The sequence below is a fragment of the Magallana gigas genome, chromosome 5, assembly GCF_963853765.1.
Source record: "Magallana gigas chromosome 5, xbMagGiga1.1, whole genome shotgun sequence".
Taxonomy (NCBI): Eukaryota; Metazoa; Mollusca; class Bivalvia; order Ostreida; family Ostreidae; genus Magallana; species Magallana gigas.
The window spans coordinates 9586705-9601003 of NC_088857.1; the positions used below are offsets into that span (position 1 = coordinate 9586705).

The following is a 14299-nucleotide window of genomic DNA, read 5'->3' on the forward strand; positions in this document are numbered from 1 at the left end:
AATAAGAGGGAAATATTCTTTTTGTCACTTGGTAAATTATCTCTATAAAACAAGACATTGTCTAGAGTGAGCTCATTTACACATTTGATTTGAACTATGGAAGGTTCAGGTTTTGCCTACTCCATTTTTGATACCTGTACGTAAAGCGACATTTCAATTCATCTTATCAGTCTCTGTTATACATCAATAAAGTCATCCTCACAATGTCAGGGGTCCTGAGTCCACTCGTGGTCCCAAGAATTCTAACCCGACCAATGTGTTAAGGTACCTCACTACACCAAGACGTGTACTTTTTAAGACACTACGTCACAAGATGGCGATTTAAATGTTTTGTTAAATTGTTTATATCGTTCGATTGGGTTGAAGCTCAGAGGTTAATGTAGTGGTCTTCTGAACCACAGATCATGAGTTCGAATCCACCTAGAGCTTTTGTTCATGTTTACTGAATTAAATTTTCAAAAATGTAATTTTTCATCCAAAATTGCACATTTTCTTCCTATTTGACTGAAATACTTCTTATCCATTATGATATCTATCATAATCAAGTAATTTTCTGCTGATTTGAGAAAATATTTAAAGGTGTAGTGAGTCACTTTAACATTTGCACAACATGTGTATTTCATAAACTGATAAAACTTTTTGGTAAACTGATGAATATAGCACCACACTGGAAAATATTGCACTCCAGTTGTTATAAATTGATTTATTTTAACAAATTGTTGTTGTTAACCTTATTATAATGTTAAGTTAAAAATACGATGGGGAAAGGTATTTTCTGCTGTAAAGCTGTATTCACTGAAATTTCGGGTATAAATGTCATTGTGTATAAAAATACAGACATGGAGGTAACACATTTTTCTTTGATTGTCAACACTGAACATATCAAAGGTTTCGTTATGATTTATATATTTTCTTTATTACTAGTACCGGAAACCATACATTTCCACCTACAAATTGTCTTAATTGTTTCATATTGTAACAAACTAGCCTCATTGTCCTCCTTTCCACTGTTGATGCTTCAGACATAACTCATATTCTTTGTAACAGTTTATTAATGTCATCACAACTAAGTTTCTATAACAATTCAACAGCTGGTACACAAAACTGTGTTGGTCCAAATCACACAATATCATACAGGGTCTCGGAGTGGTGGGAGATAGCTAAGAAAAGAAGACCTAGGTCTGAGAAGGTCGCCATGGCAAAAATGATAAAGGGAATTAAAGGGGAATAACTTTCCTAATATAGAGTGCTAGCCTACTATGGGAGTAGACTTATACATGTAAATAGACTAATACATGATGTTTACAAGGGGTTGTCAGCAATTACTGTGTCAGGAATTACATTTTCAGGAACTATATTGTCAGGAACTCAGTTGTCAGTAATTCAAAGTGTCAGGAATTACATTGTCAGGAACTATATTGTCAGGGTTTTTATAAAATGGTAATAGAACACCAGGTTGCCAAGTTATGTTATTATAATTTCATGTTAAAATACTGAAATCTGATTGGTTTAGACGCAGTTGATAATCTGTTCTATTACCCTCAGCGTTAGCAACACACTTGGCAACGGGTAACACAACGAATTGTTACATGCGCGTAAATTATGCGCGTACGGTTCGCCGTAGAATTCACGTCATTTCTATACAAAAGCAGTAAAAAAGTCTCTAAAATTAAGACATTCAGTATGATAAAAACAAGCATTCTGGGAGTATTGCATAAGCAATACACGTCCCCTACCGGTTTGTGGAAATTGTGAAACCAATGCACTGATATGCAGAATATCGAACCCGAACATTAAAAAATTGCAATATAAAAAATTTATTTTCTCAAAAATATGTCAAGCAGACGCTACAAAAGTGTAAACTTGATCTGTAGTTTGACATTTTGAAGCTGTTCAGCAAATTTCATATTATTCCTCAAACGCATAAAGAAAAAAAGTGTGGAAAACTGAAGTGGGACAGACAGACGGACGGACGAACAGACGGACTGACGGACGCAGAGGAGAGCTATAGTCCCCTCCGGTGAAAACCGGTAGGGGACTAATAAATAGTGCCTGTTTGGGAGGATAACAGTTGAAATTGACACCCCTCGAAAACCATTGTCAATCTCCGCTTCGCGTCGGTAGACAATGGTTTTCTTGGGGTGTCAATTTCAACTGTTACCCTCCTTAACAGGCACTATTTAAATATTAACATTCTTAAGCAAATTACCTGTGATTATTAAAACTCTTTATAAGAATTATGATCTTGGTTTCAAGAACTCATCCCATTTATTAGGTCTGAGATAATTGGTGGAGCTCCCAATGGAGCTGTCTGACTAAACTGAGCAGCTTCCTCCCTTATATAACTTTTGCAGCTAGTCACTAACCAATCTAAATGCTCCCTTCTCCTGACAATTCCTGACAGAAATAACTTATTATAAATAAATCAATTAAGAATAATTATTTGTGTTCAATTCTACCTCAGGCTGGTAATTGTTTTTGTACTAATTCTATATCTAAATCTGATGAATTACTTACTTAATACATCAAATAATCACTATCTTGGAATCCTGGGGTGGAACTACATAAAGCTAACAACACTGGCTGTATTTTTCATATTCTGGGGCAGAATAAAAAAAGATCTAATTGAAGTAAAAAACATATCTACAGGTAATGCATTAAGGATTCAGTTAATAACAATATTATTTAAACAGTATCTACTTATACTTGCTATTCATAAAATGCACATTCAAATTATTGCGCCAAGTGAACTACTTGATGATGTAACACAATGGCAGCCTACATGTGTAAAGCTAACAACATGTTATTAGTCCCCTACCGGTTTTCACCGGAGGGGACTATAGCTTTCCTCTGCGTCCGTCAGTCCGTCTGTCCGTCCGTCTGTCTGTCCCACTTCAGTTTTCCACACTTTTTTTCTTTATGCGTTTGAGGAATAATATGAAATTTGCTGAACAGCTTCAAAATGTCAAACTACAGATCAAGTTTACACTTTTGTAGCGTCTGGTTGACATGTTTTCGAGAAAATAAATTTTTTATATTCCAATTTTTTAATGTTCGGGTTCGATATTCTGCGTAACAGTGCATTGTTTTCACAATTCCACAAACCGGTAGGGGACGTGTATTGCTTATGCAGTACTCTCAGAATGCTTGTTAATGTTGCCAATCAACAATAGGTTCATTTATCCATAACTTGAAGAGTTCTTCATGAAACCTTGTCAAATAATAAGGCTTCAGGAAATAAGTATATGCATAGATAAAAAAAGAGATAAAAAAACACAATCTAAACAATAAACAATGACAAACGTTGGCATCAATGACCATGATTAATGGTAAATTCTTGAAACAGTAAAATCCACCCCCTTATATAAAATCACTTAAATGGCTAATACAATATCCATTATATATATGTACAGTGTACCAGTATACACTATGTATACGGACCTTTTAAAGAATTTAATCAAACTATAAAAGAAAAATTACAAGTTAAAGTTAACATTGTGTATTCTGACATTAAGATATTATTCATCCACATTTTCTTGTCATAAATGTAAATTGAAAGTTAATGTGGAATAAAAATTAAGAAAAAAACGTATGACATAAGTATTGGTCACTTAAAAACGGTTATCATTGCGATTATTTTAAAAAATCACAAAACAGACTAACTTGTAATTTGGGAATTGAAATTGGGCGCCTGTAAAGTGCGAAACGAAATCGAAACGAAACGAAATCGAACGAAACGAAACAAAACCAATCGAAACGAAACGAAACCAATCGAAACGAAACGAAACCAATCGAAACGAAACCAAAAATCGAAACGAAACGAAACGGAACAAAACAAAACTAATATCAATTTTGACTATATAAAAGTGAATATATATTCATTGAAATAACTTTTTGAACCATAAAATATAACTACCTGTATGTTTAAGATTGCCGCTGTAAATTTTTAGGCCAATTATCCGAAATTTGCAAAAATTATATAAACATGTAAATAAGTGATGTAAAGTATTCTATTTTGTTTTTTGGGGGAAAACGGCGTCCGAAAAATCAAGTACATTGACAAATGTAAAATATATTAGTAGATAAAAAGGTAAATTCAGAAATGCGCTAAAGCAAATCCATGCTAACTTGTTGAAAAATTATATTCCGCCAAATTTTGTACACCCTAAATATAGTGCGTTTACAGTATTTACGGAGACGTTCCAACTACATGATTTTTTTTATATCGATATGAAATATTGTCAAAATGAATTTAATATAATGTGCGTGCGTGTGAAAGGGAGAGAAAGAGGGGATTATGTTTGATTTAAGGTAAAACACAGGTATAAAAACATCTTTATATTGCAAGTTCATTTTGTCAAATTACGACGTCCAAATTCATGCTATACATATTACAACAATTCTTATTATATGTTAGAAACTGGTTACCAACCAGTATGCTCTAAATCACATTGTATTCGATCGTTTCATTTTTACAATATTTCAAATCGATATAAAGAAAATTGTTGTTACAATGTCCCCTCAGTATCACCATCATCATCATAATCATATCTCTCTCTCTTTCCTTCTTTCTCTCTCTCCCAAACTTGCGTATACACTTTGCTATGTGATGTCGCTAATAAGTTTAAAGGCATCTCTCTCTCTCTCTCTCTCTCTCTCTCTCTCTCTCTCAAAACGTCTGAATATCATTTTTATCATTTAATGAAACAAATTAGAAACATTAAAAGGTATAGGAATGTACATCACATATTTACATAATTATATAATTTTTGCAAATTTCGGATAATTGGCTTAAAAATTTACAGCGGCAATCTAAAACATACACTAGTTATATTTTATGGTTCAAAAAGTTATTTCAATGAATTTATTTTCATTTTTATGTACGTAGTCAAAATTGATATTGGTTTTGTTTAAATTTCGTTTCGTTTCGTTTCGATTTTTGGTTTTGTTTCGTTTGATTTCGTTTCGTTTCGTTTCGATTGGTTTCGTTTCGTTTCGTTCGATGCAGTTTCGTTTCGATTTCGTTTCGCACTTTACAGGCGCCCGGAAATTATTACAAGTTAATAGTTATAAATCTCTGTATTATAATGTGAAGTCATGTTTTAAAATAGATTCGAAGTTAATGTTGATGAGAAATTCTTACTGGTGGTAAAAAAAAAAAGCATTGTGAGGTATTAATTTGTTAGTATGTCCCAACATATTGCCTCCATCACTTTTTGATGATTTTTAATAAAAATACACATACCTGTAAAAGAAATACAGTTGAAATCGATGAAAGGGAATATATTCAAGATATCTTAATTGAACAATTACTGAGTATCATTTTTCACTCATAAAAGTTCACAGGAACGAAAAAAAAATTCTTACGGAGATTTATAATGGGAAATGTTTACATCTTTTCTCCATTCGGAAGTACTCGGGATACCTCGCGCAATTTTTCAACGTTATCATCCGGGCTTCTTTATGGCTGATGCAATGCTAATGCAATGCAAAATCCCCGTAGACTTTCTATTTTTGGATGTGTATTGAAACTTGAAGCGGTAGAGGATACTGATCTGGACATATTTCATATTAGTTTGATATATGAACGCAGTTTGAGCACAAAGGTATTTATGATTATTGAAATATCAAGCAAAATGTGGTGAAAGCAAAAACTCCGGACAGAAACACAACGAAACCTGTTTTCATTGCGTTTATACATGTTAATTAAAATGTTATATTTATGTAATATCCTTTGGGAGGAAATAAAGATAGAATGAATGAACGAATGAATGAATGAATGAATGCATGAATCTTCATTGCTCCACATTGGAGATTCTTTTGCATACACATCTTGTTCATTACCATACGCGGGGTAAAATCATCTACATGTACAGGCACGTAGCATCGTTTTGGAAAGTGGGGGGGGGGGGGGGCTAGACTCATCCAAAAAATCTTGACAATTTTTTTTTTTTTTTACAAAATCCTGAACATCCTAATCGGTTGAGGGGATGGGGGTATACCTTTAACTTCGATTTCACTTTTTATATCCTTATTTTCAATTCAATAATTTTTTACATGGTCCCATAAAAGTGTGTGTGTGTGTGTGGAGGGGGGGGGGGGGCAACTCCCGGTTAATTCAATTTTTTGCTGCCCCCAAAATACGATGCTACGTACCTGATGTACCCCTGCAGTGCACTTTGAACTAGGTAGAAAACAATAAATTATTATTATTCACTAGAACATTACGCATAATTAAGTATTGGTTTAAAGTTTTACGATCCCAAAATTGTCTTATAAAATCAATTTATGAATATGATCTGAAAAACATGTTATCAAGCTGGATGTTTTTGTCAAGAACACTTTTGTGTAAAGTGGTTTTGGTGATATGTAGTATAACCCTGAGTCGGTAATTCAAAAAAAAAAGTTTTATTTATAATTTGAGCAAAGACTGCAAGTCAGATTTTTTTTTCTCACCAAAATATACGGGTAGAACTGAATTGAAAATGCCCACCCTTTACATTAATTTATATAAATATCTAAACTTGCCTATGCACCAGGTAGACTATCTAAATTACATATTATATGATAAGCATAAGAAAGCCTTAAGTAGACTTAGATTATCTTCACATCATCTTCGAATCGAATCTGGTCGATATGATAAAAAATATTTCATCGAAATTAATGAAAGGAAATGTATATACATGTATTGTAATTCAAACGCGTTCGAAGATGAATTTTTTTGTCTTGGTTTGTGATTTTTACAATTGTTTATTAAGAAATACTTTAGAATCTATGTACAACCAAGTATGGCAAAGTTTATAGATTTACTTAATTCTGAATCTAATTTACGCTAAAAAAAAATGCGAAATATTTGTATACGAATGTTACAATAAGAGTGATAACTTTATCATCAGACGTGAATAAGCGTAAATTAAGTTTCTAGAATTAGTGTTTTGTTTAAATGTATGATATTTGTTCTTTCACTTTATACTTTATATCTATAAAACCTGCCTCCCACCTGTACACACAATTATTGTAAATTACAGCTACATGTGTGGTATCATGGCAATGTATGTAATGTATACGCCAGTAAACTACTACTAATACTACTATTATTCATTTTTTCAATGAAATATCTGTAAACCCCGGATGATCGGACAATCTGCAGTATTGATTGCGAGTATAACTATTCATATGTATACAAAATGAAACCACATTTTGCATTTTCCAAAGAATCAATTTTATAGGTAGTGCTCCATAATCGGATCAAGTTACTCTGAAATCTCTGACCTATACAAAAGGACGTACTATAGTGTCTTCTCTAAGAAAAGTATTAAACTTAAATGCTGGCTACCGAGACAAGCCACGTGTTGTAATGGAGAGTAGGGTTGGAAACATTGAAATTGTGCGGTGGGGGGGGGGGGGGGGGGAGGTTTGACTTATTTGCAAAAAAAAGGGGGCGGGGCAAAGCTCACCTAGCCCCCTGGTTCCGACGCCTACTATGTAGTACATTTTGTTTGTTATTATAATAAATGTTTTATATGCGTTTATATGTGTAACTCCTATTTTAATTAACTTTCATTTCATTTCTAAAGGAATATGGCGTATGTATGGGGGGGGTGTGAACAGAGAGAGAGAGAGAGAGAGAGAGAGAGAGAGAGAGAGAGAGAGAGAGAGAGAGAGAGAGAGAGAATGATTTTGCGCAACAAATAGTTGTCACCGTGACTTTTTTGCTCCGCCCATCACAATTTCATTGGGCAAATGAATCTTACCTGCAAACGCTGGAGTTTACAATCAAATCCCATAAGTCCCAAAACCAAGCCAATCTCTGGTGTTTCTTTACGGTCAACCCTTATACGATGGAAAAAAAGAGGTGGTTGGTGATTGGACTAATATGTCTGACCTCCGGAGTGTTTTTAACGTACACATATAATGTAAGTCTGGTTTTGATTGAAGGTGGATCCAACGGGTATTGCTTGCATTCAAGTAAACACCATATCATATGTACACGCCTAATTAATGTTTTAGACCTTTTTGGGCGGGGGGGGGGGGGGGAACTTGACATAAGTACTGAACTGTTTTATTCTCCAATACAACCGATGTTTTGCCGAAAAAAAATCTGTTAAGCTTTACCACACTTTTCCACGTGGGTAGATGTGAACGATGAAGTACATTTATACATGCTTATGTAGTGAGTATGATGGCAAACACCACTATAACTACACAGTGTTACTTACATATTAGCAGTGGTGTACATCTCACTAATATACGGTCTGAAAATTACCCGCCATCTAATCATTTGCGTGAAGCATTGATGTCTGTGGTTTTGTATTTCACACTGCAATTTTGAAAATTAATAAGGATGCTATGTATACGTCAATGAAATTCAACAATTGCTTTAGTTCTGTCATCTTGGCATGTTAAATTCCATCTACACATGAATATGCATTGTACAATTAATCAAGAAAATAGAATTGAATATTTTTGCGTGTTTTACTATTACTCATTGCTTCAACAAAACACAATCAATTAATTTTATTAATAGAATCGCAAATTTCACTCGTACCCGATTTTCGTTTATATATGTAAACAGTTTGATTTTTTGTACCCAGTTATAGTTTTACTGATAGACGCTTATTTAATTCTCTTTTTCTCGCTATTACACAGACTACACACTCTTTCGCAGAAATTCTTATTCAATTCAGAAAGCGTATGGTGCTGTTTTATTTTTAGAGGTGAAAAAGGTTATCATACTTTACAAGAAGTTTTATTCTTAATTATGATAGTTATTTATTTTTTAAAGGTATGTGTTATTTCTCAATAAACTCATTGATCAATCTATCACAGCCCCAAACACACCTTTCTTTGTTTTGTTAGTTTATCCCAATCAATGCGACAGCGCATAACAATAGTGATTTTATAATCTAGACAAATATTCATTTACGTTGTGATCAAGGTGACGTTCTAGTGAAATAGTATAATGATTTTGTCTCTCTTTGGTCGGTAAACGATGAATACATTATTTGTATAATTCTGGGATTGCATGTATCAGATTACACGGAGCATCTTGCTTCAAGTGTCTACCCCTTTCTTCGATATCTTCAGACAATTGATATTCTACTGTATTAATTGTCCAGTAGCAGATGTTGACTTCAAATAGATTATAGCGCACCTCCCGTTATTGAATTGAATGGGATGATATATATATACATGACGTTGGAGGTGTTTCAAAATCTATTAATTAATTTATTACTAATCTAATCTTTGACTGAAAAATCTAATAAGTCATACCTATAAAAACCACAACATAACATAATCTAAACGTTCTATGTACAGTTAGAACAATTTTAACAAGACCTTGGACTTTCAGTAGGACGTGGCTATCTGATTCGTGCGTCAAAACAAGTTGAAAATCACGCGATTTCGAGCAAAATGTGCACCGATTACGTAGTCTTACCATTATCAATACGGTTTAAAGTTTTCCACAACCCAATCGCAATATAGAAGGTATAATAAAAATTATATTAAATACAGATGAGCATTTTGTCATTTCATTGTAACTATAACCCTTACCTTTTCCAGACTTTGATTGATTATCCTATCCGTCTGAGGATTTCGGCAGCATTGCCGGGCGGAAAAGCGCTCCTGAATTTTACTGAAAAATTTATCACACTAGACGTGCTTTATTCAACGGAGAAAGACATTGCTACTCCAACAGTGTTCTCGTCAACACAAAATGGACAAGACCCAACAGTGTTAATGTTAACAAAGAAAAGACTTTCTACGGTCTTTTTGCCAACACGAAAAGGACATTCTACAACAGAGATTTTCCAAACACAAAAAAGATACCCTACAATATATTCGCCAACACAAGAAGAAATTCCATCCGTAACAATGTTCTCGTCACCTCACAAAGGACACTCTATGGTGTCTCCGTCTACAAAGAAAGGCCACTCTACAGTGCTTTCACCAAATCCTTCCAAAAAACCGAAGGTAACGAACAATTCTAATGGTACAACACCAAAACCTTTCAGTAAACCAATGGTTATGAACCAGTTCAATGGTACAACACCGAAACCTTTCAGTAAACCAATGGTTATGAACCAGTTCAATGGTACAACATCAAAACCTTTCAGTAAACCAATGGTTATGAACCAGTTCAATGGTCCAAAACCTAATCTCACCATAGTGACAGCATACTGGAATCTTGGAACGTTTCAAAAAGGAGAAGGGGATCTTAAGTTCTCGACGAACACATATTTCAAATGGGCGTCAACATTCAAGTACCTTGTGAATCCTCTGGTTGTGTATACTGACTGCAAAGAGTTCAAGGAGTTGATGGAGACCCTGCGATCCGATCGCCTCAATAACACAATGATATACATGCTGAATCGGACAGAACTCTGGCCGTTTCAGCTCATCAACCAAATCAGATCCGTCCTGGACCAAACGGGATATCCAAAACATCACCCCAACACAGTAATCCCTGAATATCCCGCGGCTCAACATTCCAAATTTGCTGCTGTGGCGGAAACGATACGCAAAAAAGTGTTCCAAAATCCTTATTACGCTTGGCTGGATATAGGATACTTTAGAGATGTAGTTGAAAGGAAGTTAGAATTTTCACTAAGTATTCCGCCAAAATTTAACGCAAACAAAATATCTTTTAATCGCATTAATGTTGTTTCTATGAATATAGATCCTTTCACGATATTTCGGAATAACATAGTCTGGGTTGGAGGAGGAATGTTTCTTGGGAAAGGAGAGGCACTACTTCAATTTGAGCAGCTGTATCACAGGGCAGTCAAATATTTTTTGGACCAAAAGTTGGTGAATTCAGACCAGCAGGTGCTGTATTCTATGTACAGTAAAAAGGGCAGGGAAGTTTTGAAGCCGAATATAGAACTACAGTTGTACATCCCAAAGGGATCCAAAAATCCGTGGTTTTATTTGGGATATTTGTGTAGAAAAGAAGTAACGCGAACAAAATCATGATGCACAAGAGAGAGAGAGAGAGAGAGAGAGAGAGAGAGAGAGAGAGAGGGGGGAATAATAAAAATAAATTGCATAAATACTTGAAAATGTTGTAAAATTTGTTGTTGTCAATCGGAACAAATATATTCACAGTATACAACCCCTTGCGAGGGCGAGTCGACCAAAAGTAAGGGGGAGTCGATTTAAAAGTATGTAGGAGTCGATTTTCTCCGCTTCGGATTTTGGTCATGCCTTTGGTAGGTATTTATAACAAATATTTCCAAAAAATATACTAGTATACCGCCCGGAAGACAGCGATAGTAAAACTTTGTGATGTCAGTACTTATGCGTCTAGCAGTCTCAAACACTTCGAAACTACATTGTATTTGATATCTAGTTCAAATTCACGGTAATCGAGTGGTCAAAATGTGCAACAGTGCAATAATCAAATCGTAACAAATCTTAGGGGGAAAAAATAATCAAGGTATTTTCTGTTAAGATGTAACGGTAACAAAGGGGGGGGGGGTCAATTTTCGGAAAACAGAACGTACGGGGGAGTAGAAAAATAAAATTTAATACACTTTATTGAGAATGTCCAACTTGTTTTCCCAATATGAATAGCATGAAGTAGAGGTCTATAAAAGTCGACTTTATCTAATAAACGAAATCGTTTACCGCTTCATTTATTTACAAATATTTAAGCAATAAACTTAGGTACATGTACATATACTGCTCACGTTTTGTATTTAATTTCGTTTTTTTTTTTTTTTTAATTTTTCATAAAAAAATGAATTAAAAGAAAATGCATTTATTAGATGACAGTTTCCCTTTATTTCTTAAGATAATAGACTTTTACCTAGTATTATCTGAAGAGCTATAATGATTTTTTTTTATATTAGTGTCTTTTTGTACCGTTGAATTTGCGTGCGTTATTATTTTATTGATTGAGTGATGCCATAGATATATAAAATATATAATGAGCTTTTCGTAGCGAATCAGATAAAATGGTTATCAATGGTTTTAACAGCAAACTATTATAATAGTTCGTTAATTACATCCCACCGAAATCAAAGCACTTGTAAAATGGCTGAAATAAAAATTGCCATGGCTTGCTAATAGTTTTTTTTTTATTGTAATCTTGATACTGAGCAACTCAATCACAAAGTTACTCACATGAAAATAGAAACAGGATTGACGCAAGCTACAACAGCGATACATTGATTTTAAATGCATAAAAGAAAGTATAACGAAAGCATGGTGGCATATACTTAAAAATTAGATTAAATATTTTGATGAAATACGTTAATGTATTAGAAGATGGTTGGATGAGGCTTGTAAAATGCCCATACACGGTCGGACAAGCTACTGAAAAATTAAAATATAGATAAAAATATAAATAAATCTGATATTTTTTAAAATCATTTAAAACAATACATATTTAACATACCGTTGATTTTTAACCTATAAATATGTTCAAAACTTGGAATATGTCGACTCAAACAGGCGTATACGTATCAAAACCTGCAAATACTGTCATTTTTTAGAACTTCAAGGCATTTTCTTTAATAGAGTGGGTCTGTGCTTCATATTTTTCTCATAGTCTGAATAAGGTCTATCGGAAATCAAACCGATTCCAATCAACAAACACGTAGAGAGATGACCCACAATACATTAAAAATATCATTTTGTATCCCAACAATTGAACGTTTTTAAAAAAAAAAACAAGTCCGTAAATTCGTGGTCAAAGTCACATATAATATTTAAACAGCCTACTTTGATATGTCTGAAATGGCTCAGTGGTTATAGAGTACCTGACATAAGCTAACCTTATATATCTAGGGTTTTTATGTTATGGGTTCGATACCACAGTACAGTCTGTAGCTCCATTGCTTCTGAATTCTTAGAATTTTGAGAGAGAATTTTTAACCGGGTTTTCCGATTATTGAAATAGTGAAAATAGCGGGCGGGCGAGTGGTTGACAAATCAAAGTACTGAAGTACTGACAGGAGTTGATTTTATCGATTTTTATTCATTTTAGAATCAACGATATATTACTTTGCTTAACAAGTAGTTTATAATCTGTCTTTGAACTACGCACATTTTTATGATATGAATTCTCGGACTTTTCCAACAAGAACTTTGAGAAAAACCCCGTATGAATCGTGTGGTGTAATGATTAAAGATAGAATTGATTCCATCAAACTATGTATAAGTAATCGAAATATTAAAAAAATTATATGGATCCAAGCAATAATGAACTTTAGTCTCTTTCAACAAGATGCTCGGTTGTCTCCGTTAATCTGAATGTGTACACCAGGTCACGTGATAGCTTGATGACGCGACCTTTAGATATAGAATGACTCTCTGCTTGTCGGAAATTTACGGAGACAGCCGATGGTTGAACGAGACTTTATTGAACTCTGACGTATGAATACATACGACTGCAAAAAAGTCTTAATTGTTTCGTATTATTTAACATCTGACTATTTTCAAGGTATTCGAAAATAAGTTTCTTAAAAACCAATGCTTCAAGATACATTACATCGAACTTATCGATTATTTTCAAGAACTAAATCTTGTCAGCGGTGATGATTTGTGCTTAGGTCCAAACACTGTTTCACTTTCGGTTTGCCAGAGTAACTACATAGGAGAGTTGAATAAAATCAACTCCCAAAAAGAACCCATATTGTACCGATAACACCTCGTACAGTTTTCAAGATACAAAGTAATAATTGTTCTTTTGCATATCAATTATACGTATATCATAGGTATTCAAATTGGTAGGATATTTTCTTAATTCAGCCGAGCTCTATACTTTATTGTTGCGTGTACACTAATAAAAACGCATGTATATCTATATACACGTATATTCTAACAAAGTCATTATATGTAATTTTTTCCAGTTCTAAGAAGATATCTGAGGCCGATCGAATTCTTCACTCGCATCTTTTATACATTCTCTCACAGGGGCCAAGCCCGTTTTAACATTAATTTCAATGTAACCATAAATAAAGAAAGGTGTCAAACATCAACTTCTGACCAGACCGGCCATTTTGACGTCTTCGAGAAAGACTGATTTTGATTGGACCATCAGGAATAATAACCAATGAAATTGAGTTAAACATTAGCTATCACAATGGCCGGTCTGGTCAGAAGTTGATGTGGCTGCAGAATAAAAGTTCATTATGGAGAGTATTTAAGGAATTTTATCGGAGTTTTTGTATGTAAGTAGCGTGAATTTGATGTAAGATTTTCAAAGATTAGTGCGAATGTTTCTCGACTTGTTGCAATACTGCTGTTGTCAGAGGCAACATCCCATCGTGAGCCCTGGACCGGTAAATGT

At 34.1% G+C, this 14299-nt stretch overlaps 1 protein-coding gene across 1 annotated transcript; it reads left to right on the forward strand.

The window, feature by feature from the left end:
• Positions 1–7791: 7791 nt before the first annotated feature.
• Positions 7792–11019, forward strand: LOC105342452 (uncharacterized). Its single transcript, XM_011449398.4, has 2 exons — positions 7792–7916; positions 9565–11019. Exons 1-2 carry the CDS (start codon positions 7842–7844, stop codon positions 10975–10977), a joined length of 1488 nt encoding a protein of 495 aa, XP_011447700.4. The 5' UTR covers positions 7792–7841; the 3' UTR covers positions 10978–11019.
• Positions 11020–14299: the final 3280 nt, after the last annotated feature.